The 27,470-nt window shown below is 37.1% G+C and overlaps 1 protein-coding gene across 3 annotated transcripts in view; it reads left to right on the top strand.

The window, feature by feature from the left end:
- The window catches only part of ZFAT (zinc finger and AT-hook domain containing), a 92,825-nt gene extending 70,580 nt beyond the window's left edge, over positions 1–22,245 (top strand). For 2 of the 3 annotated variants that reach the window (XM_075704941.1, XM_075704944.1), the window contains 4 exons: positions 5,357–5,475; positions 7,171–7,297; positions 9,417–9,547; positions 21,897–22,245. In XM_075704941.1, the coding sequence (XP_075561056.1) occupies positions 5,357–5,475; positions 7,171–7,297; positions 9,417–9,547; positions 21,897–22,136 (617 nt within the window). In that variant the 3' untranslated portion in view covers positions 22,137–22,245. The remainder of the gene's footprint in view (positions 1–5,356; positions 5,476–7,170; positions 7,298–9,416; positions 9,548–21,896) is intronic. The other variant, XM_075704943.1, reaches the window with a different exon arrangement.
- The last annotated feature ends 5,225 nt before the right edge of the window (positions 22,246–27,470 follow it).

The raw sequence follows: 27,470 nt of genomic DNA, 5'->3' as shown, positions 1-27,470 counted from the left end.
ATACGCTAGTTAGGTTTTCCTTCCCCTTTGGGAGCCAGATAAATACACTTCTGAAAATAATTCTTTACACTTCTGAAAATAATTCTTTTCCACTGAAATAAAACAATCTGTAAAGTTGTTGAGAATGCAGGAGTACTCCTATAATGAAGACGTTAGAGCGAGATGAGAGAACAGCCCTTAATTTCTTTCTGTGGTTGGCATGCTTTGTCCGGCACATTGAAGCACCGGGCAATGATTAATGGGATGAAATTTAACAAGTCCAAATGCCGGATTCTGCACTGGGACAGAGTAACGCCAGGCACAAGTATAAATTGGGAGAGGAGTGGCTGGGGAGCAGCGCTGCAGAAAGGGATCTGGGGGTGCTGGTCAACTGCAGGCTCAACAGGAGTGAGCAGTGTGCCCTGGCAGCCAGGAGGGCAAATCCTGGGGTGCGTCAAGCCGGTCCAAAGAGGGGATTATCCCACTGTATTCAGCGCTGGTGCGGCCTCACCTTAGGGTGAGGTTCTGGGCCCCACAACTGAAGAAGGATGTGAAGGTCCTTGAATGGGTCCAGAGCAGGGCAACACAGCTGGTGAAAGGCCTGGAAGGCATGTGCTATGAGGAGTGGCTAAGGACTTTGGGCTTGTCTAATTTGGAGAAAAGGAGGCTGAAGGGCGACCTCATTGCTCTCTAGAGCTTCCTGAGGAGGGGAAGTGGAGAGGTGCTGATCTCTTCTCCCTGGGATCCAGCGATAGGACACGTGGGAATGGTTCAAAGCTGCACCAGGGGAGGTTTAGACTGGACATTTGGAGGTATTACTGTACTGAGAGGGTGGTCAAACACTGGAACAGGCTTAGAATCATAGAATCGTTTAGGTTGGAAAAGACCTTTAAGATCATCCAGTCCAACCATTAACCTACACTACCAAGTCTACTCTAAGCCAATCAAGGGTAGACTAGACTAAACCATGTCCCAAAGTGCCACATCTACCCGTTTTTTGAACACAAAAAACACCTCTCCACACCTGGAGAGGTGGTCGGTGCCCCATGCCTGTTTAAGAGGCATTTAGACAAGGCCCTTTATAATTTCCTTTAACATTTGGTCAGCCCTGAATTGGTCAGGCAGCTGGACTAGATGATCATTGTAGGTCCCTTCCAACTGAAATAGTCTATTCTGTTCTTTCCATCTCTGACTTTGCATTCTTCTTTCTCTTCACTTCCTTACACAGCATTTATATTTCCTGTGCTGCCACTAGTGTTATGCCTGCTTTTCATGCGTTCACCTGCTCTGTGTCATTTTAGAGCAGCAAAGGGGCTTCAAATCCATTTGTAGCTATGAAGTCGGTGCCTCTTACCAGGACTCTGCCATGAAGAAAGCCATGTTAGTAGGTGCGCTTTTCCCACATGCAACCTTCTTTGCCAGCTCCATCTGCTGCTCCATGATGCATCACATGGATCTTACACATGGGCTCAAAATAAAAACAGGAGGCCTGCAGATTTCTTATCATACTGTAGAAACATTAGTTTTTCTCAGTGTTTTGGTATCTCACTGGGGAAAACAACAAATGTTCCTTGTGGGAGACTTGAGTTAATTAGGATTTGCATTTGGAGTTGATAAACATGAGTCCTATTGAAGTTAATAAATATTTTCCTGATTTTGGAATCAGAAGATTCTCTGTATCTGGGTCACACAGTGCAAACAGATCATTGTGCGTATATTATGCAGAATGACAAGGTATGTGTTTCTGACCTGCTTGGGCCAGCAGTTGCCGCTTGCTGCCTGACTAGCCTCTATCAAGTTTCAATTTACCATATTCATAGATCTGAAAAGCAATTTTGGAAAATTATTCATGTATTCATATAAGGAAAGAAGACCCTTCAGACCTGATATTAAACAAGTCCTTTGAAATTAAAGGACTATAGATGAAAAGGAAAAGACGGGAGAACCAGCAAGTGAAAGCGTTTGGAAAAAAAGTGAGAAGGGAAGCTAACAAAAGATTAATGTTTAATAAAAGCTGTCTATTTGCATTGTATTCTTCTTGTTCTAAGTTGCCCACTGAGCCCAGAGTGGATTGCCTCATTCTTACTCATCTTTTCTTCTCTACTCTCAACTGGTTTTTGACTGCATTGTAGACATGGCAAATAATCTTAGCTGGAAATATTTATATGAATGTCGAGTTCTGGACTCAAGATTCCTAGAATGTGTTTATATATAAATAAATGATTCATAGAATAGAAGAGGGAACATGGTCATTTGAGCAACTGCATTGCCAGGGATAGACAACAGTATTTAATTTCTAGGCTTATATTAGAAATTAGGATCAGTCAGGATCAGAGAAATGCTCGGGGGGTGGAAGGGCTGTTGGGGTTTGGTGTGTTATTTTGGTTTTGTTTGTTTGTTTTTAAATAGAAGTCTATGATCTGACACTTATTTTAGTATTTTAAAGTAATAAAGGAAAATAAATACTGTAATAATTTGATATATTCTGCATAGGGAACAAGAGTATTATATATGCATTGCCCATTAGTTTTTTTGTGAGACCCTGCCTACTTGCTCATTTGATAGCTTCCTTTTTTAGTTTCATTTGCTTTGTGCTGGGCAAGTCACGTAAATTTTTCCTGAAATTGTTTCTTTTCACTGATATTCCCTGCCATACATTGTTTTGTTTACATATTTCTGCACTCTCTGGGAGACGGATTTTCTATTTGTGTTGGTGCAGCAACACGTGCAGTACACATGTGATGATCCAGTTGTGGCCTCTGTTTTCTATTATTATACCACTATCATCACATGCTTTCTTTTAAGGCAAAATAATAGTTGTCTTATGGAGATTTTAGGCAAATAAATTAATGGCTTGGAGAGCACATGTTAATGCCATGATGGAAAAAGTTGTGGAGCTGTATAATATTTGTGTGCATTATTTTGTTGCAAACATCAGTTTTGGTATTGGAAGTAGATAAGGTGTGTAATTCATTGACTTTCTCTGTATGTTATCCGTTACTTTAAAGAATCATCTAGAAAGTAATTTTCTGGAGCTTTCATTTCAACTCAGTGACGTGGAGTTATATATTACCAGTTTAATTCCACGCTTCCATTATTTGTTCTTTAATTAAAGTCATAATGACAAAAGTTACAGCTTTAATTTATCTGGTGTATTGTTATAATAGTTTCAATATCAAAGTAATGCGGAAAAGTGTCCTCTCTTTCATGACAGCGTTTTTTCCCTAATACTACAGATTGGTGTGAAATTAATATTTAATTTCATTTTCTGTAGCTGATATCTTTGTCCTAATCGGAACGAAGGTATTTTGCTTTTGTGAAGTGTTGTTAAGCTCCTTGATAGGAAAACTGTTTCAGTTTTTTATAGAGACGGAGTATTGAGCATGTGCTATAATGGCGAAGATACATTGAGAGCAAAAAGGGGAAATTGTAGAGGGATAATAAGTGTCAGTGAAAGACCCTAGTGACTGAGTGTAGTTATATTAAAAAGTTTGTTTCTATTCACCTGGTAGAATACCATGTGGTAGGTTTCCATTACTGTAAAACTGAATGCTTTTTCTAATCACCTTATTCATAAAAGAGTATGTGCAATGAGAACTTGGCTTATAACCATCTTATGAGAGTATATTTGAAGCATTTGAACATGATGGGTAAGAGTCTCCATTTGCCATGATAATGTGGAGACAGCCATCTGGTGGCATAGTTCCTAAAGTGGCATAATGCCCTTCTCTAGCCATTAGATTTGTTAGAGTGAGTTCTGGTCACCTAATGCAACAATTTATCACGTGCAGTTTATTTCTGTTCTGCTTTAGTCAATAGGGGGGAAAAAAGAGACCTACTTATTTGCATAATTACAAGCAACTGAGATCTGACATTGGACCAAATGACTTTCATAAGAAAAAGAAGTAAAAGCTGTTTAATCTAGTGTAGAAAATAGGATGCTTATGATTTTGTCATGCTTAGTTTTTTACCTGTGATGCTGTACACTTAGACAGTAAACATTGTGCTAAATTCATGCTATGCATCATTTTGAAGATAGTCAGAAAACTTAGGTTTACATTTTTGTAAGTTAACATGAACAGTAGGAACTCTCAAAAGCAAAGATAGTTGGGTGAAGATGACATTACATTGTTAACTCTTACTGGTTTGCTTTGATAATGTGCCAAAAAACTTAACAATGTTTGTCTGAAGCTTCTGAAAACTGTAACAGCTGTCTTAGAGAAGATACATTTTTTTAAAAATTAAAGTATGCCACTACTGCGTATGTTAAATATTAAGACCACAGTGTTGTTTATAAGCACTTAAAAAAAATCCCAACACTTAACTGAAAAAGTACAGTGCGCTATGGTTTTGCATTGTGTCGTGAAGGCCAGCACACCAGGACTTTGTAAGGCAACAGGGAACCGATATTTAAAGCTGAAGGTTGTCAGAGACCCATCTTGCAGATTTTTGGACTATACATACAATTTACATTTGAAGCTGCAATGATATGCAATGGAGTAGGCATTAAAATTAGTTTCTAAGGAACTCTATGATTTGAAATAAAAGAGTATTTACCCTCAGACTTGAAAAAAAATTCACTTGGAAACTATGACTGGTCTTCGTTGGTGCTGCGAAACTTGAATTTCAACCAGAATCATGACTGTGGGAATGATTCTGCACAGGCTGAAGCATCTGCTAGGTTTGCGGGTTTTTCGTGACCAGTGGAAAAAATGGGGTGGGGTTGGTCAAACTTAGTATGTTGTCATTCCTTGAAAAAACTTTGCCCTCCCTAATGTGTATACCACTTCTAGAATGGGTTTTGTTAGCAAAGCAAGCACATGTTCTCAGCTGGCAGATAAGTTATTACTTACTTGGCAATTTATGTTCTCTCTGTTATAGTTTGGCTATATCCCTTAACATCTAGCTCCTGAGGGATGAAACCAGTACTTCTTACGTGGACCTAATTGCGGAAATGGTGCTGTATCTGAGCCTAATGCAAAGAGTTGTCTGTTCCTGCTCTTGCTTTCTAATGGGCCTCTGACAGGGATAGAGGTGTAGGGGGAGGGAAAGGTGGGAACAATATTCCTGCAATTTCACATCCACCGAAGGGAGGCATGCAGGCAGGGAAGCAGGTTTGCTATACCTTCCCAGATACATAAGTTGTTCCAGACACCTTCCATTCCCATTATCCAAAATTGCCCTTTAAGCATTGTGAGATTTCAACTAGTTTATTTTTTTTCCTTTTTTTTCATGTTGGACACACAGCTAAAGGAAACCCTGTTAAATTACAGTTATGTGGCTTGATTGACATGGGGTCAAATTAAATGGGTCCTTACTGCCTTGAAAAAGAATTTGTATGAAAATAACTCCAGGATTTATTTGTGTTTCCTTATAGGTGGCATTAAGTGTCCTGTTTGCAGCTTTGTGTACGGTACAAAATGGGAGTTCAACAGACATCTTAAAAACAAGCATGGAATGAAGCTAGTGGAACATGACGGGGAGACCAAGTGGGAGGTAAAGCAAGATTTTTAAAAATTCTTGTGAGAAAAGTAAGGATACGAATAAGAAGTATTCAAAAATGTGTTCTTCACTTTATGTAAGATCAGGAGGTCACGTGATCTCATCTCCATTTTGAATGCATACACTACTATGACTGTTAAGCTTGACTGCTTTAATATCTGGTAGGATTAAAAACATTGTAAGTGCTTATTTCTGCATTGGTCCTCTCTTTGCAGCAGAAAGGGTGAAAGTTTTAGCAAAAAAATGTGAAATTGAAAAACTTCCTGCATTTGTTATATGCTAAATATTCACTGGTGTTAACTGCAAGATGTGCAAAGCTGCTAGCTTATATTGAATTAATGAAGGAAGCTTGTGGCTTGGTCCAGAAAAGGTTAGAATCTAGAAAACTGAATTTGTAAATTGATCAGATTAAAAAAAAGGTACTATTACACAGAGTAAGTCTTCTGTCATTTGTTCTGTGTTTCCAGCTTCAAGCCAAAATATATGGGAAATCACAGTATCACTAAGATCAGACCTTAAAAATTTAAGTTAGACCTAAGAAGCTGGGTTAGAAAAAAACAAACCAACAACCTAAATTTTCCCCAACCCCTGGTTTGGGGTGGGGTAGGGCAGCTATCTTGAGAGGGCTTACCCTTTCAAGCTTTCCGCTGCTGTCATATGTGTAGCTATTTGTTTTAAAATGAAAACTGTTACTCTTATAGAGCAGAGCTGACTGTAGGTGCAGAAGGTATGGGAAAACCACAGAACTATTTAGACACTTTTATTTAAAAAACTACGGTTGGCAAGCTGAGTCTTGTCCACTGCCTGAATAGGCTATTGTTGGTGTCCACCGAGAGGAATAAGCCAGAAGTCAACTGCAGTTGGCTGACCTCCACAGTTTAAGACCTGTTCTGCTAAATTTCAGGCAGCCTACCCCCTGTTATAAGTCTAATGCTTGATTTGGAAGAGCTGTCCTGCAGTTCTTGTTTAACAGTTTTTGAGTATCCACAGATAGAATGTTAAGTCCTTGAAAAATACCAGAGTAGGTTCTATACGGACAGTTATTCAAAGAAGACAGGGCAAGCATTTTAAAACGTAGTCCTTCAAAATCTTGTATCCACATCTTGTATATCATTTCACAAATGATTCTCTGTACACTCTCCCAGTAGATGCCCAAACATGAAAAAATAAGAGGGCATCCAGGATGCAAGCGTGTCTCTTGCTGAAATGGCTATGAATAAAGAAGTCCCATCAGAGCAGGAATACATATTGACAGCTTGTCTTGAAAAAACATGGTTATGGAAAGGATAATTTTTCTAAAACAAAATGCCATTTTCAAACTTCAGGTATATTTTACCAGATGTGCAAGGACATGAATTATAAACCAGTTTTGCCCAGAAGGTCTTTACTAGACCCTGATACAATAAAAGTCTGGTTTTAGTTGTAAAATAACTGTGCAACAAAAATGAAGTTAAGATAATTTGGCACGCTTAAAACAACTTTTGAAGTAGAATCTAGAAGAAAACAGTGGGATGATATCCCAACTCCCATGTAATATTCTTCTTGAATTCTGTTCCAGTATTTCTATAGCTCTTGTTACAATATTTGTTGTCCAAAACTCATTCCTTTAAACCCAGAACTTTCATTGTTCTCTAAATTGCTCAAATGAGAGTGCGATTATTCATGCCTTGGCTGGGTTTTGTTTTCAAGTTAACTGCTGAAGTTTCTGAAGAAGCATCCACTCAGTATCTCCATATCACAGAGGCTGGAGAAGATGTTCAAGGCACTCAAGCTGCCGTAGCTGCATTACAGAACCTTAGATATACTCCTGAGAATGGTAAGTTACATTTTTTAGGTTGGAACACAAAATACATCTTTTTTCATAAATATCTAATTCTTTTGAGCATACTGGGTGATATATGATCTCCTGTGAAACTATTAAAACTGATGTAGTTTGTCATCCAGAACTTAGTTCTGGGGGGTTATATTTTTCTTTGAGGATAAACAATGAAAAATGACCATTCTTTATTAATTTCTGTATCCTTAAGTCATTAATACTTATCACACTCTCTTTTGCACTTTATTATTAGGTATGTGGAGTTTCCTGCCTGTATTATTAAATATACTGTGAAATCAGCTATCTTGGCAGAGTAGATGGTGTGTATCTAATGGCAATTCTCTAGCTATTATTTTTCTCCCTGCTTAAGTCAGCCAGACTGCAGAAATGACACAGTGGAATAGCTCATTTACCATGTTCCCAAGACAGTACAGTAACAAACTTAATTCTGATGGTGCACAAAACTAAGTAAGCTATTCTGTATCAGGTTGAGGAAGAACAAGAGTGGGATTAGATAATGATTACTAAGTGGGAAATAACAAAAACTGGAAGAAAGAAAAAATGTTGAGGTTTCTGAGAGTGTTAGAACATCAGAGACTAGAGTAGGTGTTCATATGTTTTGTTTTGATATATATAAATACACACCTTGGTTATCAGAAGATAGCATTTTACAATTGTTTACCATTGTGGTTTTTAAAGTTCATAATACAGATGCATTTCAAAAACTCCCACTTATAATGGAATTTCCAAGCATGTTTCAATTAAATTATGTTACTGACAATCTCTGTATATTATTTTATTTTAATGACTGGGAATTCTGAATGAGTAAAAACCTCTTGAGAACTTTTCTTAAGCTTTTATGTATTTAAATTAAAATAAACATGATCATGGAATATCCTGTACATAACAGTTTTGATATTTAAGCATGAGGCTGTAGTTTTCAGAGTAGAGTGATTTGCTTTTTAGTGCATCCAGCTTCAGATAATCTTCCCCCATATTCCCTCTAGGTATGAAAAACAGTATCTTGTCTAAAGGCAGTTCCATAGAAAAAAACTAAAGCAAGCAAACATTTCTCAGTACACAGATAAACTTGTTTCTTACATAGATAACAAAATAGAACTACTTTCTGTTTGAAATGAAATTACCTAACCTAGATCCCCATCACAATATCAACCTCAGTTTGAAAGGGTTTGGGGTTAAGAGATGGGCATTAGTCTATTTACTGTCTCTTCCCTAGTTCCAACAGTGATTACAGCAAATATAAGGCAGCTTAACATGACCCTGGCAGTTTCTTTCCCTTTCTGACATATCTCTCATGCTGACACTGGGTGTGTGGGAATGGTGGGCTACAGGAGGGGAATTCATATTCCTGCATAACAAAAAACATTGTCCAGCATCCAGATCTTTCCTTTTCACACGTTGGGAGAAGTGAGAGTACAATTATATATGGGATTTGGTTTGGGGTTTTGTTTGTTTGTTTGGTTGGTTGTTTTTTTTGTAAACTTGCCTTTCCTTTGGCAGGAATACATCATACATCAAGAGGATTTAAAAAAAAAAAAAAGGGAAAACATGTTCTGATCCCATGCTTATAAAATGATAAGCATGAGCTCTGTCAAGCAATGAACTTTTCCCTTCAGCACGTTAGTGATAACAGTGCTTCTTTTAGGTTGAGGGGTATTGCAGATGGCCAGACAGACGGTAAACACAGGTTTGTATACCAAATATCTGTTGCGGTTACAGGTATAGAGTTCAGGTTGTGTTTAAGCTGAATGTCTGGCAAATACACATTTGGATTTATAAAGTCTTGCAGCTTGCTAATTTACAGTTACTGCTATGAGTTGTACCTGTTGTTTGTTTATTCAATGTATTATTTTAGATCTCTTTCAAATGGGCATAATCAGTGTGACTTCACTTGCTGAATCATACATTCCTTGGGCAAATTTGTTTTGTGAATACTTTCCTGCCATAGATCTGTTATTAAAGTGTCATGTTATTGAGCTCTTTGAAATTTATAAACAGCGCTGTGAGTCAGGGGAAAAAGTGCCTGTAGCACTTAGATTCATGTACCCTTAGAGCTGTTTTACTGTAATGATCTTATGGTTACTGTCTTTCTGATAAGGTGAAAGACTTGATCCAACAGCTGTAAACATCCTGCAGCAAATCATTGAGTTGGGTTCAGAAACCCATGATGCTACTGCAGTTGCTTCTGTAGTTACCATGGCACCTGGCACTGTGACAGTGGTAAAGCAGGTAAGAGATCTTTTCTTCTCTAAAACAGCTATATTTAATTTTCATATATTTATTATGAAATTAATATTATTTTGCAAGGACTACATTTTGAACGACCGTGCAAGACATGTATAGAATTTTTCCTAAACTAATCTTTTGTGACGTGTTGTGTGTATGTGTGTTTATATGCCCATGCACATACATGTTTATACATACATGCACATACATGTTTATACATATAAAAATGCATACCCTTTTGCATGTATATAAAATTTGAGTGAACAAATACACATATGTATGTACGTGTGTGTGTGCGAAAATACAGCTTTTTTCTAGCAGGTGTTTTCAGGCTTTTTAAAATAACATACCTGCATCGTGCATGGGCACTTCATCCCATTGTCATCTACAAGAATCAGGAGGTCCTTGGCACAGCTTTCATCCAGATACAGAAGAGCATGAAAGGGCGTCACTTGTGCAGAACTGTGCATGCTCTGCAGCCATAGTGCTGTAGGACCATACCCAAAGATGAACCGTTGTCATTAGTCTTTGCAGGGCTGTCCTGCGGCTGAAGTTTGACAGACTTGTGGGCTCCTAAAGTCATGTACCCTGGGGACAAATGACACTTCTCCTCAGTCTGAGTTCACAGTGCCTTTCTAATGAGGGTTGCAGCACAAGTGATCTGCAGGCACGTAACAGCTCCGAGAAGAATATTGCAGGTGCTCCTTACAGCAGTTGCTCATGTGAGACAAAAGTCAGCGTGGCCACCCACATTTGAGATAGATAAAGAAAAATTCAATTAAGTTGTAGTTGGTTGAAAAGAGCTGTAGCTAGTTTTGTTGTTACCAGGCAGATTGCGTAAGACCAGAAGATATAGATCAGTATTAAAAAAAAAACCAAAACAAAACATGTATAAGATTGATTGTTAATTTCAGGCTTTTGCATGAATTCTCTTTCCAGAAAAATGGTGGATTCAACTGAGAGTTAAGTGATGTAATTTATGGTAGTCAATATAGTTCCTCTTAAAATGAGACAAACCTTATAAGATATTCCTAGAAGTAACTTTAATGTATGTATATTTTTCTTGAAGTTTGGTACTGCACAGTTTTTGCTAAAAATATTTGCAATGTACGGTGTTACTAAAGCACTTCAGAAATTAAGAACAGTAAGATACACAAAATCAGCAAGTAAAAGGAAATAATTTTCAATTTGATGTGGCTGTTGAGTGCAAACATCAAGACTTCTGCTCAGTGTTTCTTCCTCACAGGTGTCTGCTAACTTTGTTGCTGACATTTTACGTTTCTTCCCACAGGGTTCTCCACTGTTCCTCCTGTTCTATCATACCTCTCTGCTTATCCCTTTTCCCATTCTGTTCATTGATTCACTGGGGTCTCTGCACTCAATGTGGTTGATAGGTGAGGGAAGGAGAGTTCATGAGAGGTCCGTAATTCCTGCACTCCTTTTATTTGAATGAACCAAAACTCTGATTATTCTGAGAGCTAGAGCTAATTTCTGAGTTCAGTATTTTTTGTAGTGTTGTGGATATTGAGTTCATGAGAGCTCCACAAACATCAGAAGTATGTAGTCTGTGAAGGCAGTATTTGGATAATTCCTAATCTTGCCATCCAAATGTCAGGGAGATAAGGCAGAATTTCAAGACAAAGCATTTGGAGATGTTCCTTTTCAATACTTAACAGGTATTTTGATTAGAAACCATGTAAGTTTTGGGGGTTTTTGAAGAATAACAGAATCAAATTTGGAAACTAAATTCAGTTGCTAAAGAGAAGAGACATTTTAGTCCTCTTTATGTGCAAGTGTCAAAACAACTTTAACAGTAGAGTCACTGCCAATATGCACGCTGTGCTTACACATATGACATATTTAAGGGTTGAATACAGTATTAGCCATTGGTGTTTTTCTGTGCTGTCTGTCAATATTACTGAAACCTGTGCTTCCCTTAAAAATGCATCTTTTGAGGCCCTTCTACTAAAAGCCTAGGAAAAAGTGACTGTTGAAGTAGCAGCTGCCAAGGAGCAACGATGTTTTGATATTTGATATTTGAATGTTAAACTTAAAAAATACATAATATAAAAAACTGGGGGGTTCTTCCTCCTCCAAGTATTAAATCTGATCAATGTCTGATTCGTCTTAAAACCTATTGTCTTCATTGTTAGACCATCTGAATTTGCTGACAGTTTTTTGTAAGAAAATGTTTATTTTCCAAATTAATTCTCTCCCTCACTTTTTAATCCATATTTCTAGCCTTTGAGTTTATAAGCTGCTAAGCATTGATCACTTATTTTTTCCTTGCCTTGTATACATCAATGACTCTCAGTGGTCTGATGTCAAACTGTTATAAGCTCCACTCCTATATCAAATCAGATGTTGAATTCTCAGAGCAGAATCTCTTTTCCGCTTTTCAGTTTGGTTTTCTTCCCCCTCCCCTTTAGAGTCTTGTTAATATAAAATGCCTTTTTTCCCCTAACTTGAAGTTGCACAGAAGCAAAATCAGTGAAGAATTTAAGTACATCTCAAGCTGAGTGATCCTGTGCTACCTCTGTTTACACTGGCTTTATACTTTTTTTTTATACTATACTTTATGCTTTACTTTGATGCTTGAAGCACCATTCCTCTATTAACATGTTTCTTGCATGTACTGGAATGCCTACTCATTTCTTTCTCTGGTAGCTTCAGTGACTTTTCACTTTGTGTGTGCAGAAGTGTGCAGATCTGTGATTTCCCAGGAGCGGATCAAGTGGCAGTACGCCTACTGACTGCTGTCTGGCTGCTTAGCTACCCTTGGCGGGCTTTACGGAAGTAGAGCAAGGACCAAGGGAGGTCTGTAGATGATGATGGTGATTATTTCTCTTTTGAATTTTTCTCTTTTAATTTTCTGTGTAAATCAATGTTTTATCAAAGTCTGTTTGATCTGTTATACAGCTTTAGTTAGTTTCCAGTTCTTGTCTTCCCACCAGATTGCCTCAGAATTACAGCAACACCCATTTTTAATTTGCAGGAAAGAAGTCTTTAATGTTATTAGTGTGACTGTAATCCTCTCCTATTCAGAATTGTCAGCATTTCTTTTTACTTCAATACTGAGTTGCTTTCTGTGGGATATCACTCATTTGTACTTATGACTTTGTCAGGTTTTAATTATGCTGAGTTCCTAATTGTTAACCTTGAAGTGATCTTAAGACATGTTCATATTTCACTTTCCTACTGGAAAATTTATTCCACACTTTCTTCTGTGACCTTCAGCTTCCCTTGTGGATTGTGAGACAAAAAATTCATTCAGGGTGTCAGCAATATATCAGCATCATCTGTCACTGAATTTCCACTCTTGTTCTTTAATGGCCTCACTGAGTCCTTGCTTAGCAGCTTGGTTCCATTTTTTTCCTTAAAAATATTTATTGTAGTTCTGATTTTATGCTGTTATGTTGGGTTTTTTTCTTTTTCTCTAAGGACATACATTATCCAGTTTTTTCATCAGTCTTACCTTCATATCTTATTTTTAGCTAGCCCTTGCAAGTTGCCTTCATATTTCTGTATTTGCACCAAGAAATTTCTTCTAAATCCTAAATTATTAGAATGTTTTAAAAGTATTTTTTGCTGTAAATGTTACAGTATATAGTTGCTATCTTTGTCTCCCATTTCCTTCCTGGAACTTTCTCCCACAGCTGTCCTCTTCCTTACTTTTTACCCATAAAAGTGCCATTTACACTTGATCCTTAAAATTATGTGTGAATCCAGATGTGTCTATCAGTAATGCTGCCATCTTCATGCTTTAGTGCTTCCCCTGACCTGTGTGCTCACATACCTTCGGTGTGCAGTACTTGTAGTGTTTCAGCTTAATCCGAGACTTTTGCCTGCAGAAACAAACTCTGTCTTTATCCATAAGTCCCTTTCAGCATATTGCAAGGTGTCCAGTGTATTAGCTAGATCTGACTGGTATATTTTTAAAATTGTTTTCTAGTAAGTCACAAGAGAGAAAGGATGCCATGTTTGAGGAGTTCTATTAACCTGTTGTTCTGCATTGCATGTGGTCTTATTGCAGGTATCTTAAGTCATGAGTACACATTATAATGGAGGTGAAATCAAGATCAGATTGTCTGTTCAAAGTCCCCAGCTCCTGAATTGGGTGTTGAGAAGAAAAAAAATTCAGTTCTGACTTTGGAAACTTTATATTTTTTGTTCATAGGAATGATTTTATAAAAGAAAACACTTTGACAACATAGCAATAACCAATTCCAGCCTCAGTCAGGATTCAGCTTATGATTTTAAATCCCAGGAATGCAAAGTTAGCCCTATTTAGCTTGGATTATGATTGGGAAATAGGAATCGTTGTTGGCTCTGATAGTGTCATGTGTATGAGGCATTTCAAAGGTTGTGTCTAGAGCCCGAAATGACTTTAGCTCATTCTTACCTGAGAGTCAGTATACTAACCTGCTATCAAAGTTAAACTTTTTCTGGTATGTAATTTGGGAGAAATCTTGTTGTGTGATAGCTGTGAAAACATAGAACTGCTAAGGAATGTAATACACACCGAATGCCCGAGAGAAAAAGTTAATAATGTGAAGTTTTACCAGCATGATCTGAGATGGGGAAAAATCCACACTGAAGCTTTGATCACAGCATGGCAGGAAAAGCATATCCTTGTCAGTTTGAGTCCTTTTCAGTTACTAGTGACCCAGTCTGGATCTCTTTCTGACAGAGCTAATGAAGGTATTTCTTTATGGCATGGTATTTGAGTTGTTCTGCACTGCTTAAAGACCAAAAAAAGTAGCAAGGTGGGGAAGAGGTGAGAGCAAAGAGTGCTAAGTTCGAAGAATGACTACGAAAGAGGCTAATAAATGCTTAGAAAAGGCAGGAAATACTGTTCTTAGTGGATGGTAAACACAAACAAGAAAGTGGGGAGACAGCAGTTTTGTGGAAACGGAGCATATAGCAAGGTGGAGGGACTGGAAATGTAAACCAGGTCACTTTCTGCAGATTTGACTCTCTGTGTCCTATTACAGATATACTTTTGCCCTCATGTCTTAGGGTGGAGATTGATTCATTTGGTTTTTTGTTTATTTTGCTAGCAGAGGCTGTTCAGTCCATTATTTATATAGGTGGACTATTTTCCTAGCTCACATGCTGAATATAAAGGCAGGATTCAAGGATGAGCAGTCATGCCAGTATCACAGCCGCCCTTGTTTACAGTGTCTGCAGGTCTGTGTTCAAAGACTTGTTTTTCACACAATATATCTTTATGTAGAACAGAGAGAGAGAGAGTGTGTTTAACTACAAACTACCTTGATGTATAGTTCTTTCTTTCAGTTAGCATATACATCAAATAACATCCTGAAGGAGCAGTTTGTTGCAAGTTAAACATTTGTTTGATTTAAATACTGAGTTTCTTGTGAAGAAACATTTCCCTCAGAAATGAGCACTCCTGTTACCTTATCTTTTGCAGAGGGAACTTTCGGTGTGTAGTGTCTGTAAGTTACTCTCCAGCGAGACAAGATTCAGAGTGCATTTTCTTGGTTTCACAATATGAACATCCTTGAAAGCTTATTTCCTGAATCCCTCACTGCATTGACCAGAACATCAGAAGAGTTGCCCCTTCTTGGTCTGTGTCCATCAGCTCTAGTTTTTGTTATAGTTGTTGCTCTTCCATTTCCAGTGCTTGTTAGCAGGAATGTGTAGTGGTAGCAAGATACTTTCTGGTTTAACTCATTTATTTTTCATAAATGCAATGTATTACTTGTACCAAATCTCACTGAAACAAAAGGTAGAAACTATATACCATATATACCGTTCTCTGTCCAAATTTGAATTTTCCTTCTTGCCTTAAATTACTGAACCAGAGCAGTAGATTTTTGGATTCCTAGTCCTAACCAAAGTTTTAAATCAGTATGCTATAATAACCAGTTAAATTTGGTTGCTTGTTACCTGTTTTTCGGATTTTGTTCATTTAGATACTGATAGGCAAATGTGCTGCTAATTTACCATATTTAGGCTTGTAATATGTTTTATGTGTCATACTGGACCAGAGATTATTGTCCTGATGCGAGAAACTCATCATCAGATGATTGTGTAAAGCTTTAAATCTTTTCCTCAATATTATCTTTCCTGTCTGAACAACCCACTGAGATTGTTCTTCATTCAGAGCAAATCCTGACTACCTCATGTACAGAGAACTGCTAGAGAGCAGAGCAGTAGTCTTTGTTCTAACAAAACAAAACCAGCACCCCAAAAAAACAAGTAACCTATGCCCATGGTCTTGTTCACCATGTCAACTCTCTGTTCTTTTCCTTAATTTCCAGTTCTTATGAACAATATATCTGGGTGAGCACTGCAAACAGACATTTTTATGCCACCTTACTTGTAGCACATTAGCATGTAAAAGCTTTAGTCAAAAATCCAGAGCTTCGCATGCTAAGTAAGACACAGACATTTGACTTGCATTATCTTTGTCTGCAAAATTACGTTGCCACTCTAGACAATCTTCTCCTGTCCCAAATGAAGATTGCATCTATCCCCTTAAGTTTTCCTGTTGCTCTAGAGCCATCACTTCAAGCTTACTCTGAAGATGGCTAAGAAGATTGTATTAATCACTAATCATTATTATTAATCACTGAGATGATTATATCAGTCTTTCTGCACAACTGTTCATCAGTAGTCCACTGTCATTTTCAACCCTGTGGGATGTAAATCTTTCCTTGTATTCAAGCCAGAAAACTGATGTCCTCTTTAGGCAGGATTCTTGGGCCTTGCATGCAGGTGATTAGCTGAACAGTGCTGACTTGTTCTGCCTGACAACTTTTATAGGGTCTCTTATTTCAACCACTTAGCTAAAATGGTTGTCCAAGCCATCATTATTTTATGCTACAGTTAACTCTGATAGCTTTTTTTCCTGGCATTCACAGATTATGTTTTGCCCTTTTTGTATTCTTTCAGAAAAATTCAAAGATTACTTTTCTCTGCCCCTCTTTACATCATCCTCTCTTATTCTGTTCACTTGATGTTCCTTTTTTGCCACATCAGACAAAACCTTGTTGTTATTTCCAAGGCTTTTTACTCCTTTCTGACTTAGTGTCCCGTTTCTCGTTGGCTGTAAAGATTTTGACTTCTACCTTTGCTCAGTCCATGAATATTTAATTGCTCATTACTTTCTTGTTCAAACAAGTTTCTTAATGCCTTCTTCCATATTGTGCTTAGTTATGTGGATTTTTAATGAAGAGCAATTTGTACCTCATTGGGTTCTCTCAATTACTCTTCAAAAATATGATGACAGTAATTATCTGTGGTTAGGCTATTGGTATATTGATAATAATGCCTGTTACACAAAACTACCACTGTCTCATTTGCGTTGCACTCCCCCACCTCCCTTTTTCTGTGTATGCTTACTGTCTCTTGGTTTATATTGAAATTATAAGGCCTTTGGGGCATGAAATACTTTTTGCATGTAGCATACCTGATACAATCCAGGTCCTGGTCCAAAGCACTACACTAATATTAACAATAAAGAGCAGTAATTGGCTGCTGAATTCTCTCTTTTTCTGCCATTCAGAAATAAGAGACAGGACTGATGTTCTTACTACCTCTGTAGCTTGGCATGTGGGGTTAACTCTATTCCTGAAAAGCACAGCAACCTATTTTCAACCTAGAGTTCTCCATAATTTGCTCTGAAGAGTAAGTATATCAACTGTTTCACTAACTAAGCAGATCTTTATCAAGCTTAAGAAAACACTGGATTTCCATGCATTTCGCCCTTTATTTTAGTTCCTTTCATCCTTTTATTCTGTGATCTCTTCAGGCTCCAGTAAAATCCTACCATGGTAACAGTCACTTTCTTCAAAGTGACAGTGGTAGCAAGGCACAGCAAAGATTACGCATCCGCTTGAAGCTGATCAGAGAACAGAATTTTATAGTGTAACACATCTTCAGAAATAAATATCTAATACTGTTAGCTTGGCTGTCATGTCAAAGGCTATTGCACATTGTACTTCAGCAACATACCTTATATTTCAGTCTGGCTCTGATTTGTACCTACCTGATGCTGGGTGCTGGTGTTCATCTAGAAAATTCGCCAATATGTGAAGTTATGTATAGGTTGATTCTCAAGTTTGCGGTTGCTTTAGGACATGGAGCAATTTGATGCTTAACGTGACGGTACCAGCAAAGGAAAGTTCTAGCTAGGGCACATGGCCCTGTTTTCTCAGCCTCTGTGGAGTTCTTGTCATCTGTGTAACATACAGATAAAATCTCATATCAGGATTACTGTTGTATTGGAGCTCTTGAAATTATGACAATGTTGTCATAATTCCTCAGAAGGAAATCTGGTGATACAGCATTTTACCAGACAAGTAAGTTGCCAGTCACAGTCTCTCTGTCAGCATATATTCAACCTGCCAATTGCTAAAACTTTTTAAAAATCTGCGTCGCCAGTATGAAGATTTGTTTGCCACCTTGCATTTTTCATTTTATGCAAAGCAAGTCTTTCATATTCAAGTCTCTTATTCTGAAACTATTATGCACCAGATTGTCTTTGTTTTGTAGCTCATTATAGAGGTTCATATGATCAAATTGCACTGTTTTCTCTGTGTCTGTGTGTGTTTTTCACACAATAAACCTATGTATAAACTAGAACAGAGAGAGAGTTCAAATTATTCAAATAGCACTGAACAAAATGGTACAGACAGTCCTGTAGGCACCAACCTAAGCTGACACATCACATACCCAGGTGCTCTTTATGATCTAGAATGCTTATGTTCATTTTTCCTTTTAATCCTTTCTGTAGATATATTGTATATTTTCTTACTGTGGTGTCTTATGATATAAGTAGGAGTATCTGTAACCTAGTGTAAGTTTTTGAAATCCTGCAAGATCTCTGTGATTAACTTTTCTTCTGCATGGTAAACTGAAAGGCAGCTTTCAATCTAAAATCAAGGGAGAGGTTCTGTAGCGGATTTTGGGTCAAGTCCAGCAAGACTGTTTTAGACACTATGGACCTGCAACTCCCGCTGACTTCAAAGAAAATTGAAGATATTATTTCTCAGGATGAGCTCTAGAATAAGAAAGCAGCTTTAGCATCTTACTGCAAATATTTTGTTTGTTTGTTTGTTTTTTTACTCCTTTTCAGGGAAGGGAAGAAGTATATTTTCCTTAATGCCTTGAATAAATCTCTCTCAAATTAAAAAAGTCTTGCTTGTTTTGAGAGGAAGAGATACCTCTAAGAGGTACCCATTTTTAATGTCACTTACATGTATTTGGATGGTCCTCAGATATTTAAATTAAGAATATTTATAATTTAGAAATGTCGAGCTTCTTATGAAGACATGGGGGTGAAAGTCCCATTGGCTTTTGTGAAAGACACATTTAGCTAGTAAAGAATATTTATGTAGGTACCGAATTGATTTAATATGCCAGCTGTGTGCGGCTTCAGCTTCTTGCTGTCATTCTTTAGCGAAGGATAAGCAGCCAGATGCTTTTCAGCTGGCTCTCAAACAGAAAAGAGGTCTTGGATGCTACTCTTCAAAAGATTTCAGATGCCAATAAAAAGAATTGAGTGTAGTGACTTCATTCATTCTGATGGCAGCTGTCCCACTGTTTCATCAATTTGAGGGATGTAAATTAACATTTTGGGATTATTCCCTGTGGAACAATCTAATAGGAACCAAGCAGAAGCATGTAAACATTGAACTGATTTGAAATGTAAATATCCAAAATAATGTGGTGATTTGTCAAACTAAAAGGATTACAGATAGCTGTCCAAAAAAGATACTAGAAGCTAGAAACACCAGAAATAAGGGCATTAGTCTTCTTTACCCTGCATGACAAGGGTAATAAAACCACATCGATAAAGTCAGGTAGGGAGGTTAAATTAACTTTCTTTATTGGCCATTTTCATTTCAAACGCATATAAAACTGAACAAGTATTAGATTGCTGCTATTGAGTTGAATGAGATTCTGGTTTCATTTCATTTTCGTGTCAGCTGTGCTTTATTTATTTTCCCTTCTTCATTATTTATGTATACTCACAAAACTATATTTAAAATTATTTATGGGTTTTGATTTAGAGTGACTAAAGTGAGACTGTACGAGATCCTTCTCAGACTGTGTTGTGCATTCTTGCAGCTCTTAGCAAATGTAATGTAATTTTTCTGGCCTGAGGCATGTTGTCAGAGGATTATGTGTAGTGCACTAACACAGGTGAAGTTAGTATATATTACATAATCAAAAGGCCAAATTTTAGACACCCCTATTTGTGTATTTGTTTGAGAACCTCTAGCATCAAGGGCTGTAATTGTGAGCTAATTCATAACAAGCTGTGAGATTTTAATTATCTAACATTTTTAACTGCAGCTTCCTGTCTGAATTTGCTAGTGCTTAGACTTTTGTCTGCCTGTTCTGATCTTCATTAGTAGATCTTGTGTATGTCTTTTTCCTTTCACACAGGAGCTGACACTGGAGCAGGTAGCCTCAGGAAAGAGGAGAGGACAGTTATGAAAAGGGAGTCCTCTGTATGAATTCATAAAATTCCTATTGCTTTCAGTAGGACTTAGGGTTTCTTTACTTATTTAAAACAAAAAAAAAAAAAACCAGGGGGGTGCATGGGGAGGAACAAGAGGAGAAAGTTAACAGTGCTAATATTTTAGCTCCTTGCTTTTCGAAGAGAGGCTCAAGCTTCCATTAGTGAAGGGTACTTTGGCGATACCTTCATTTTGTGACAACATAAATTAGTTTTTCTGAGGGTAGCTGCAAATTTTATTGCATCGAGACAAACATCCAGCATCACACACTTTTGCAGGATGTTGAGCTTGAACTTCAGCGGGAGATGAATTTTGAATTGGTTTCTAATTAAAAAATAGCCCCTTTCTAATTTACATAATTTAGATTCCACACTTTGTGGAATTTACCATGTTTGACCTATTCTTTTCAAAATCACGAGTTCAGTGCTGCCAACAGCACACCATATACTGCTCTGAGATACAAAGGTACACTGAGATCCAGTAAACTGATACCCATCAATCCTTTGTTCTCTTCTTACTACACTCCGTATAGTTATTGGAAATACTATGGAGTTTTGCTTTTCATCATGAGATGTAGGTGAGCCAGCAATTCTATCTTCGTTCCCTGTTGTTTGTGTAAGTGGACAATTTATAGATGCACTTGATGATATGAAAAAATTATTTGTTGTAGAGAACGTGACTTCCTACAAATTCAATCAGCTACTTTCTTACAGCGAGAAATAAACATGATTTATCTGTGGGAGCTTACTTCATAAAACATTTGCTAAGCCTAAATAAAAGAGAAATAGGCCTTAACAAAACCAACCAATTTTCTGAAAAGAGAAGGAAGAGAGGATTTGATTAACTGCATGTTGCAGTTGCTGGTGGGTTGGCATTTATGACCCAGCAAATAAAACAGCTCTCTTCAATGAACACAGGGAGTGGTATTGCACTGAAAACATGTAACAAATGCCTTTGCATATCAAAAAATTTGCTGTTCCATTCTCTCCTCTAAAGTACATTATTTTATCGCTAACACCTAAGAGAATGCATTTCCTCCACATGACTTACAGTTTTCGGATGTGTTGTTACTGGCCTGGAGTACTGTGTGCAGGAATTTTGTATGGATCTGATAAAGAACTAAGATTTGTTCTTGAATTCTAGTAAGTACTATATTGTAATAATTGACAGACAGCTGTTTGAACTCTTTGAAATTCGATACCAAATTGTGTTGGTTTTTTTCTTTTTGACAAGAAGCAAAACGTTCAGTAAAAATTCTGTTATTTTCAATTGTCACTATCCTTTCAATAACATAAGAGTTGCTGCCTCAAAACCAGTAGGTCTTAGGGTTCTATTTCAGTAATACTTACATTTCACAGTTTTCTAATAAAAGTCCATTAAAGTTTACAATGAAATTTTTACCTCCATGTGCCACCAGTTGGCTAGGAAAAAAAAAAAAAAAACAAACAAAAACGAAAAAGAAAGAAATGGGTACAGGAGATGTTTTTTCATGTAGTTTTCAATTGATTCTCATCTCAGTGCTACTAGTGGAATTGTTTGAGTTCAGATTTATTCAGAGAAGAGTGGTTTTGAATGAATGACTGCTGAGAGATTAAAGCTGTCTCCAAAGACCTATGTTCCTGGAACTTTGCAGCTCTCTGTGCGTATAACTGAGATGCTGTGTTACTGCTTTCAGTATTCTGTCTAGCTATACACTTATTAATCAAAAGTGCTCACTACAAATTTTGTGTAAAACTGGCATTTTCTTTCAACACTATCTGATTTCTAATCTCTCTGCTGTATTTCCATTAATCATCACAATGCCAGGTACTTATTGGAAAGGTGAAATTTCTGTAATCTCTTCAATTTCTCCTTAGGTAAAAGAAGAGGAGCAATCAGCCAATCACACTTTGATGATTCAAGAGACGCTGCAGCAGGCTTCAGTGGAGCTGTCTGAACAGCATCACCTGGTAGTCTCATCAGATGAAGTGGAGGGAATTGAGACAGTGACTGTCTATACGCAAGGTGGAGAGGCTTCAGAATTCATCGTTTATGTTCAAGAAGCTATGCAGCCTGTAGAAGAACAAACTGTGGAACAATCGGTGCAGGAGCTCTAGAGAACAGTGTTCAAAGTTGATGGCTACTTGATTTGCCAAAGCCAAAAGTTTAGGGTTTTTTCTCCTAGCCAAAAGCAAGCAAGCTGACAAATTTTCAGTTCATTTGTGAAGTGAGACCTTGTTGCTAGACAGTGATCTGACTGGTTGGATTGTATCAGTAACTAAGACATATTATGTACAAAACCTCCTCAGACTTTTTTTTTTTTTCTAAAAAATGTTCATATATCAAGGAAAAGGTACTCTTCCCCTTCTTAGAAGACCTCTCACTTGATTCCCGTAAATGGCCACAAATATTGTCTATTCAAAACCGTGTTATCCCACAATAATAAAACATCTATAAAGGTAGCTAGAATGTCTAGAAAAGTCCGTATATCCCATTTTATACATACGTAATACGTGCTTGACTTGACTGGAAGCAGAGCTGTTTTTTCTTTAAATCAGAAGGGCTTCCTATTTCTGAGTACATGCTCAGAACGTGTTTGTGGAGTTGTGGATCTAACCCAAACAAAGGCTGAAAACTTCAGTTAGAAACATACCACAGATGGACTGTAGTTTGTACTTGTGAGATGATCCTTTGAGTTTGGGAGGTATTTAAAGCCATATATGATAATTCTGGATACCAGTAGGATGACTGTTATTTAGATAATTGAATAATGATAACCCTTTCCATCCCACTGGATAAATACCTGTCCAGTACCATATGATGAAACCAAATCTGTCAAATCAATGAAATATTCTTTTGTTTTTAAGAAAAAAATTATATTCAGGTGATTTGTAAATGCTATAAAAGCTGTATGTTCATATGTTTTAAACAGACATGCTTGTAAATATGATTGTGTGAAAGAACTTGTACAAAAAACTTAAGTAAATATTGACAAGAATCTAGATATTCTTAATTATGCATGTATATAGTTCCAGATTTTTCTTCATGAATCTTGAATTGTTTCTGATTTAATATTTTTGAATTTGAGCTATAAAAGTTATTAATTAATAACAAAATTGTCATGTTTTCTTCTAATGCTCTAATTTCTTAAGTGTTGCTTCCCTTTCACAGCTAAGTAAAAAATGCTGTTTTGTATTGACTCTGAAAAATTATTCCTCCAGTTAGTAGTCTCTAATCAAGAATAGCATAATGAAGTCTAGGCAGACCTTTCTATGTGGTTGAACTTATTTATGGGCATTCTGGGTAGAAAAGTGGAAAAAAGCTTTTGGCTAAGTTGATGTAATGTAGCGAGTTGGTTGTCTGCCTCTTCTAAGTCTGCTGGGTTCTATTAATGCGATACAAAATCAGAGTGCAAACATTTAGTGGTAGCTTCTCCCTTAACTGTGGTGATAGGGAATTTAAATTTGCTAATGGAAAATAACTGAAAATTGTTCAACTTTGGTGGTAGCTATGTTTCCTCTGGTTTAATCTTGAAAGTGCACGAGGAGCCCCAGGGATGTTACATTTGTAGGATGGAGGCCTTTTTGCCATTTGGTGTAACTGGCTGGAGCTGGCCACAGGTGTCAGTGTTGATTTCTTATACGTTGTTATAAACTTGACTAGAATGAGCCATGAAGCATTTAATAACATTTGCAACGTGATAGAAACTGATGCACCAAATGTATCAAATTGATTAATCTGCATAAGAAACTTTGTTTTTGTAATTACTGGTTAAAATTCAGTGTTGATTTGCAAGAATAATGCTTTCTATTACCTAAAAGAGAAGAAAGCAGTCTCAGAAAGTTTTCCTAGAATTTATTGAAATATTCACAGCCCACCTGCTGTTAAAACCACATCTGGAAGAGCTTCATGATTGTGTGTAGTAACAGCTATGTTCTTAACGTAAAACCTTTCTGAATCAGTTCAACAACGTGTTGTATTATTATCTGACTGGGGGGAGAAAACAGAAAAGTATTTTGCTATGCAACACTGAAGAATTCTTAAGTAAATTATTTCCAGATAGACTTAGTTCTTAACGTCTATGAGAGGTGTGTCTGTATTTGGAGGAAGGGGGTTGGTTTTTTGTTTATTTTAATTCCAGTATATCATGGCCATGCATACCTACTGTAATTTAAGGTTTGATTTATAATTGATGAGTTACATCACATTTTCCTACACTAAAGCATAAACATTTTTGTGAATTTTCTGTATCCTTTTATTTATTTTAAAAATACTTTTCAATTCCAGTTTTTTCCCCAACTCTGCTCGGAAATGCAATGGTTGGAAACTTAGGAGGTGTAAGTCAGGAAGGACTTCCAGCTGTGTTGAGTACTGCATATTGATTTCTTGCCCCCATAATTAATACATTTTCTTCTTTCTAGAATATGCAACATCTTTAATGCTATGAGGAGATAAGTACTTTCTTTTTAATGTAAGCCATTGTATTTTACAAAGTGAATGTCCAAAGATTTGCATTTTTTCAGATGCATAAAGAAAACAAAGAGAGCTTTGTTTATACCACATGTTTGTTTTGAGAGGCCACAGCTGTTCCAGTTGTCTTTTGTCTGTATTTGGAATGACCAAAAAGGTAAGAATTAAATCATTTGCTTGGCAAGCTCTGCTTCTGTTATCACCTAACCAGCACAGACTGTTTTTAGTGTAGATTCACCTCCTTTTTTGCAATTAATTTTTTCTGAGGGTTAAGTGACCTTTTCAGCTCAGGGGAGACAAGCAGTTATAGTTTTAAGTTAGTCAACTAGCTCCTGTTTCTGAAGATGATCCATTCTTCCCACACACTAGTAATTTTCATTAGCCCTGGCTTTAGGCTAACACTTGGCAAACACTGCTCTTTAAAAGCTTATGCACGCATAAATCACGTAACTGATGGGCTAACTGCTCTGCACAGCTAAGAACGCGTCGGATGTTTCTGGGAATGTGTTGAGCACAGAGGGAAGATGGGGTCTTGGAATCGTGCAAAGATTTTAAGAAACGGAAAAAGGAAGCTACAAATAATTTTAGTAGCAGCAAAGTTATTTAATGGAAGGTAAGATTATAGTGCTTGAAGCTGACTTCTTCAAAAGGTCTTACAGAAATTAAGTAGGAACACTAGTTCTGGAAGGATCTCACGTTACAGATTGTTATAAACATCTGTACACAAAAGGGAAAATTTGGACCTCACGGGGCAAAAGGCGCAGGAGAGGGTATGGGAAATGGAGGTTCCAAAAATGTTTACATCCCTAATTTATTATATCCACAGAGGGTAATTTCTCTTTCCTGAGCAGAGAAGAAGATGGGATCTGCCTCTCTTTCTGATGTGGTTTGGTTTCTGTGACTGGTTGTGGTTCCTCTCGATCCCAGCGCTGTTTCTTGATATTAGTGATTTTAACCAGCTGTTGTGGCATCCTAATTTATATGAAAACTGCACTAATAGAGGCTTTGTACTGGATCTGTATCACTTACCTGCAAAATCCATGGGATGAAAAAAAGAAAGGAACTGCATACTTCCGTTTTGCTGTTTTACATCAAATTTTGAGCTGTATGGAATCACAGCTAGAGACGAGCACTACAGAGATGATAGCGTTAGACCAATTGTTCCTACTGTAATAAGGAATTGCGCTCCTTGAGTACATATACTTGAATGCTTTTAATGGCATATTTTCAAAGATTACAAAAGTGACATTGCTGCAAGTCTGAGATTTTTCAAAATGTTTTAATAAATTTCTTCTGAAGTTACAAAGTTCTGAGTCCACACAGCATCCTAGCGCTGCCATATAGAATATTGCACTTAATACATTCGTTCTTAATAAAGGAAAAGAAAAATGCTTCCGCATTCCAGTAAATTTGCTCACAACATGGACATGTGCTTTACAAACTTAAAAAAACCAAACCAAAGCACATTTTTAAAAAAAAACCCTGCATCTCAAGAATGAGAAAGTACTGTTAGCACAGTAGAGAAAGGAAGAAAGTAGCAGAAATAATATTGCAAGATATTCAAATGTTCAAATAAATGTTTTAATCTCCAAGTGGGTAGAGACTTTGGCATGTGAGGGAACCTGTTGGAGCTGTGTTCAACTGCAGAATCAGGAATTTATATTTGGCTTGAACTCTTCATGCCTGCCTATGGAGGAGAGGCTTAGCGTTAGCTGCTCCAGATTATTGAAGCTTCAATAAAGTCAATGGAGATGTGAAAATTCACCCAGTGAGGAAGTTTTAAGTACCTGTCTCTTCTGAAAATCAAACTCTTGTGATAAAACCGTACTGAGTTCTCGAGACTGACCACTTTGGGAGAACTTTTTTCCAAAGTCTCGCCTAATCTTTTATGGAGGTACGAGAATTATCAACCAGTCTTATGCCTTAGAAGACTGCAAGCCTGTCTTGTCTTGCTTAAAGGTGGAGTTGTATTTTTGTAAGAACAGTGGGGTTCCGCTGAAGACTGTGCAACTAGAAGAGAATATTGATTTTTACTTTTTAATTCTTTTGATCTAAAAATAATGATAACTGTTACCAGAGTGCACATAGCAGAGCTGAGTGAAGCAGATGCTGTACACAAAATCATAGTACGTGGATTGTTGTAGTTTGGTTTGTGGTTTCTTTTTTTTACACCAGATTACAATTTCTGCTTTTTGTAGGTGTGTTTGAGCTGAAAGTACCTGAAAGTTTAAACAGGGAAAGACATGAGCTCATTTGCAGACTGCATCATTAGCAAAAATGTGGTTTATTTAGTTAATGCTAATAATGCAATCTTTGCTCATAACATGATAAACTGCAGATGTTCTTTTCCCTTTGGTAATATGATCACAGTGAGGTTACCGAGCTGTACCCGACATGGCTTGACAGCTTCTCAATTTGCATTTCCAGCTTTCCCGTCATTAGCAGACATCATTTTAATCAATAGCAGCATTACTCCAGTTGTCTTTTTTTCTTCCTTGAAACGAGGACAACTTTTCATCTTGGAAGACTTTCATGTTCACTCAGTCAGAGATGTATTTTGGCACATCCTGAGAGTATCAAAATTGATATTATGACATAAATATGTGGTACCATATTCATCTCTGCTATAATTCCACAAGGTACAGGTAATTGGTTAGGTGATCTTTTATGTGTTTCTGTTCTCAACTTGCCTGTATTGGCCTTTAAGTGATTAAAAGCAGTTCCACACATTTCAAAGGATGGTGCAAATTACAGAGCCCTTGTTATGTGTTCCTAACGAAAAATTATCTTCAAGTCTGTTATGTTCCCCTCTGTCAATCTTCGAGATGGTTGAGGCAGAGAAAGGAAGCCATCATGTGTTTTGTGGTAAATAATAATGGATAAAAATACTCTGCTTATATGTAAACATAATTTGTTTGTCTTGTGCAAAGCAGATCACAGTGCAAGCTCACCATCCCAGAATGACTTTTTCTTTCTCAGAA

This window comes from Pelecanus crispus, chromosome 2 (genome assembly GCF_030463565.1).
Source record: "Pelecanus crispus isolate bPelCri1 chromosome 2, bPelCri1.pri, whole genome shotgun sequence".
NCBI lineage: Eukaryota > Metazoa > Chordata > Aves > Pelecaniformes > Pelecanidae > Pelecanus > Pelecanus crispus.
This window is presented reverse-complemented; position numbering and strand designations above follow the sequence as displayed.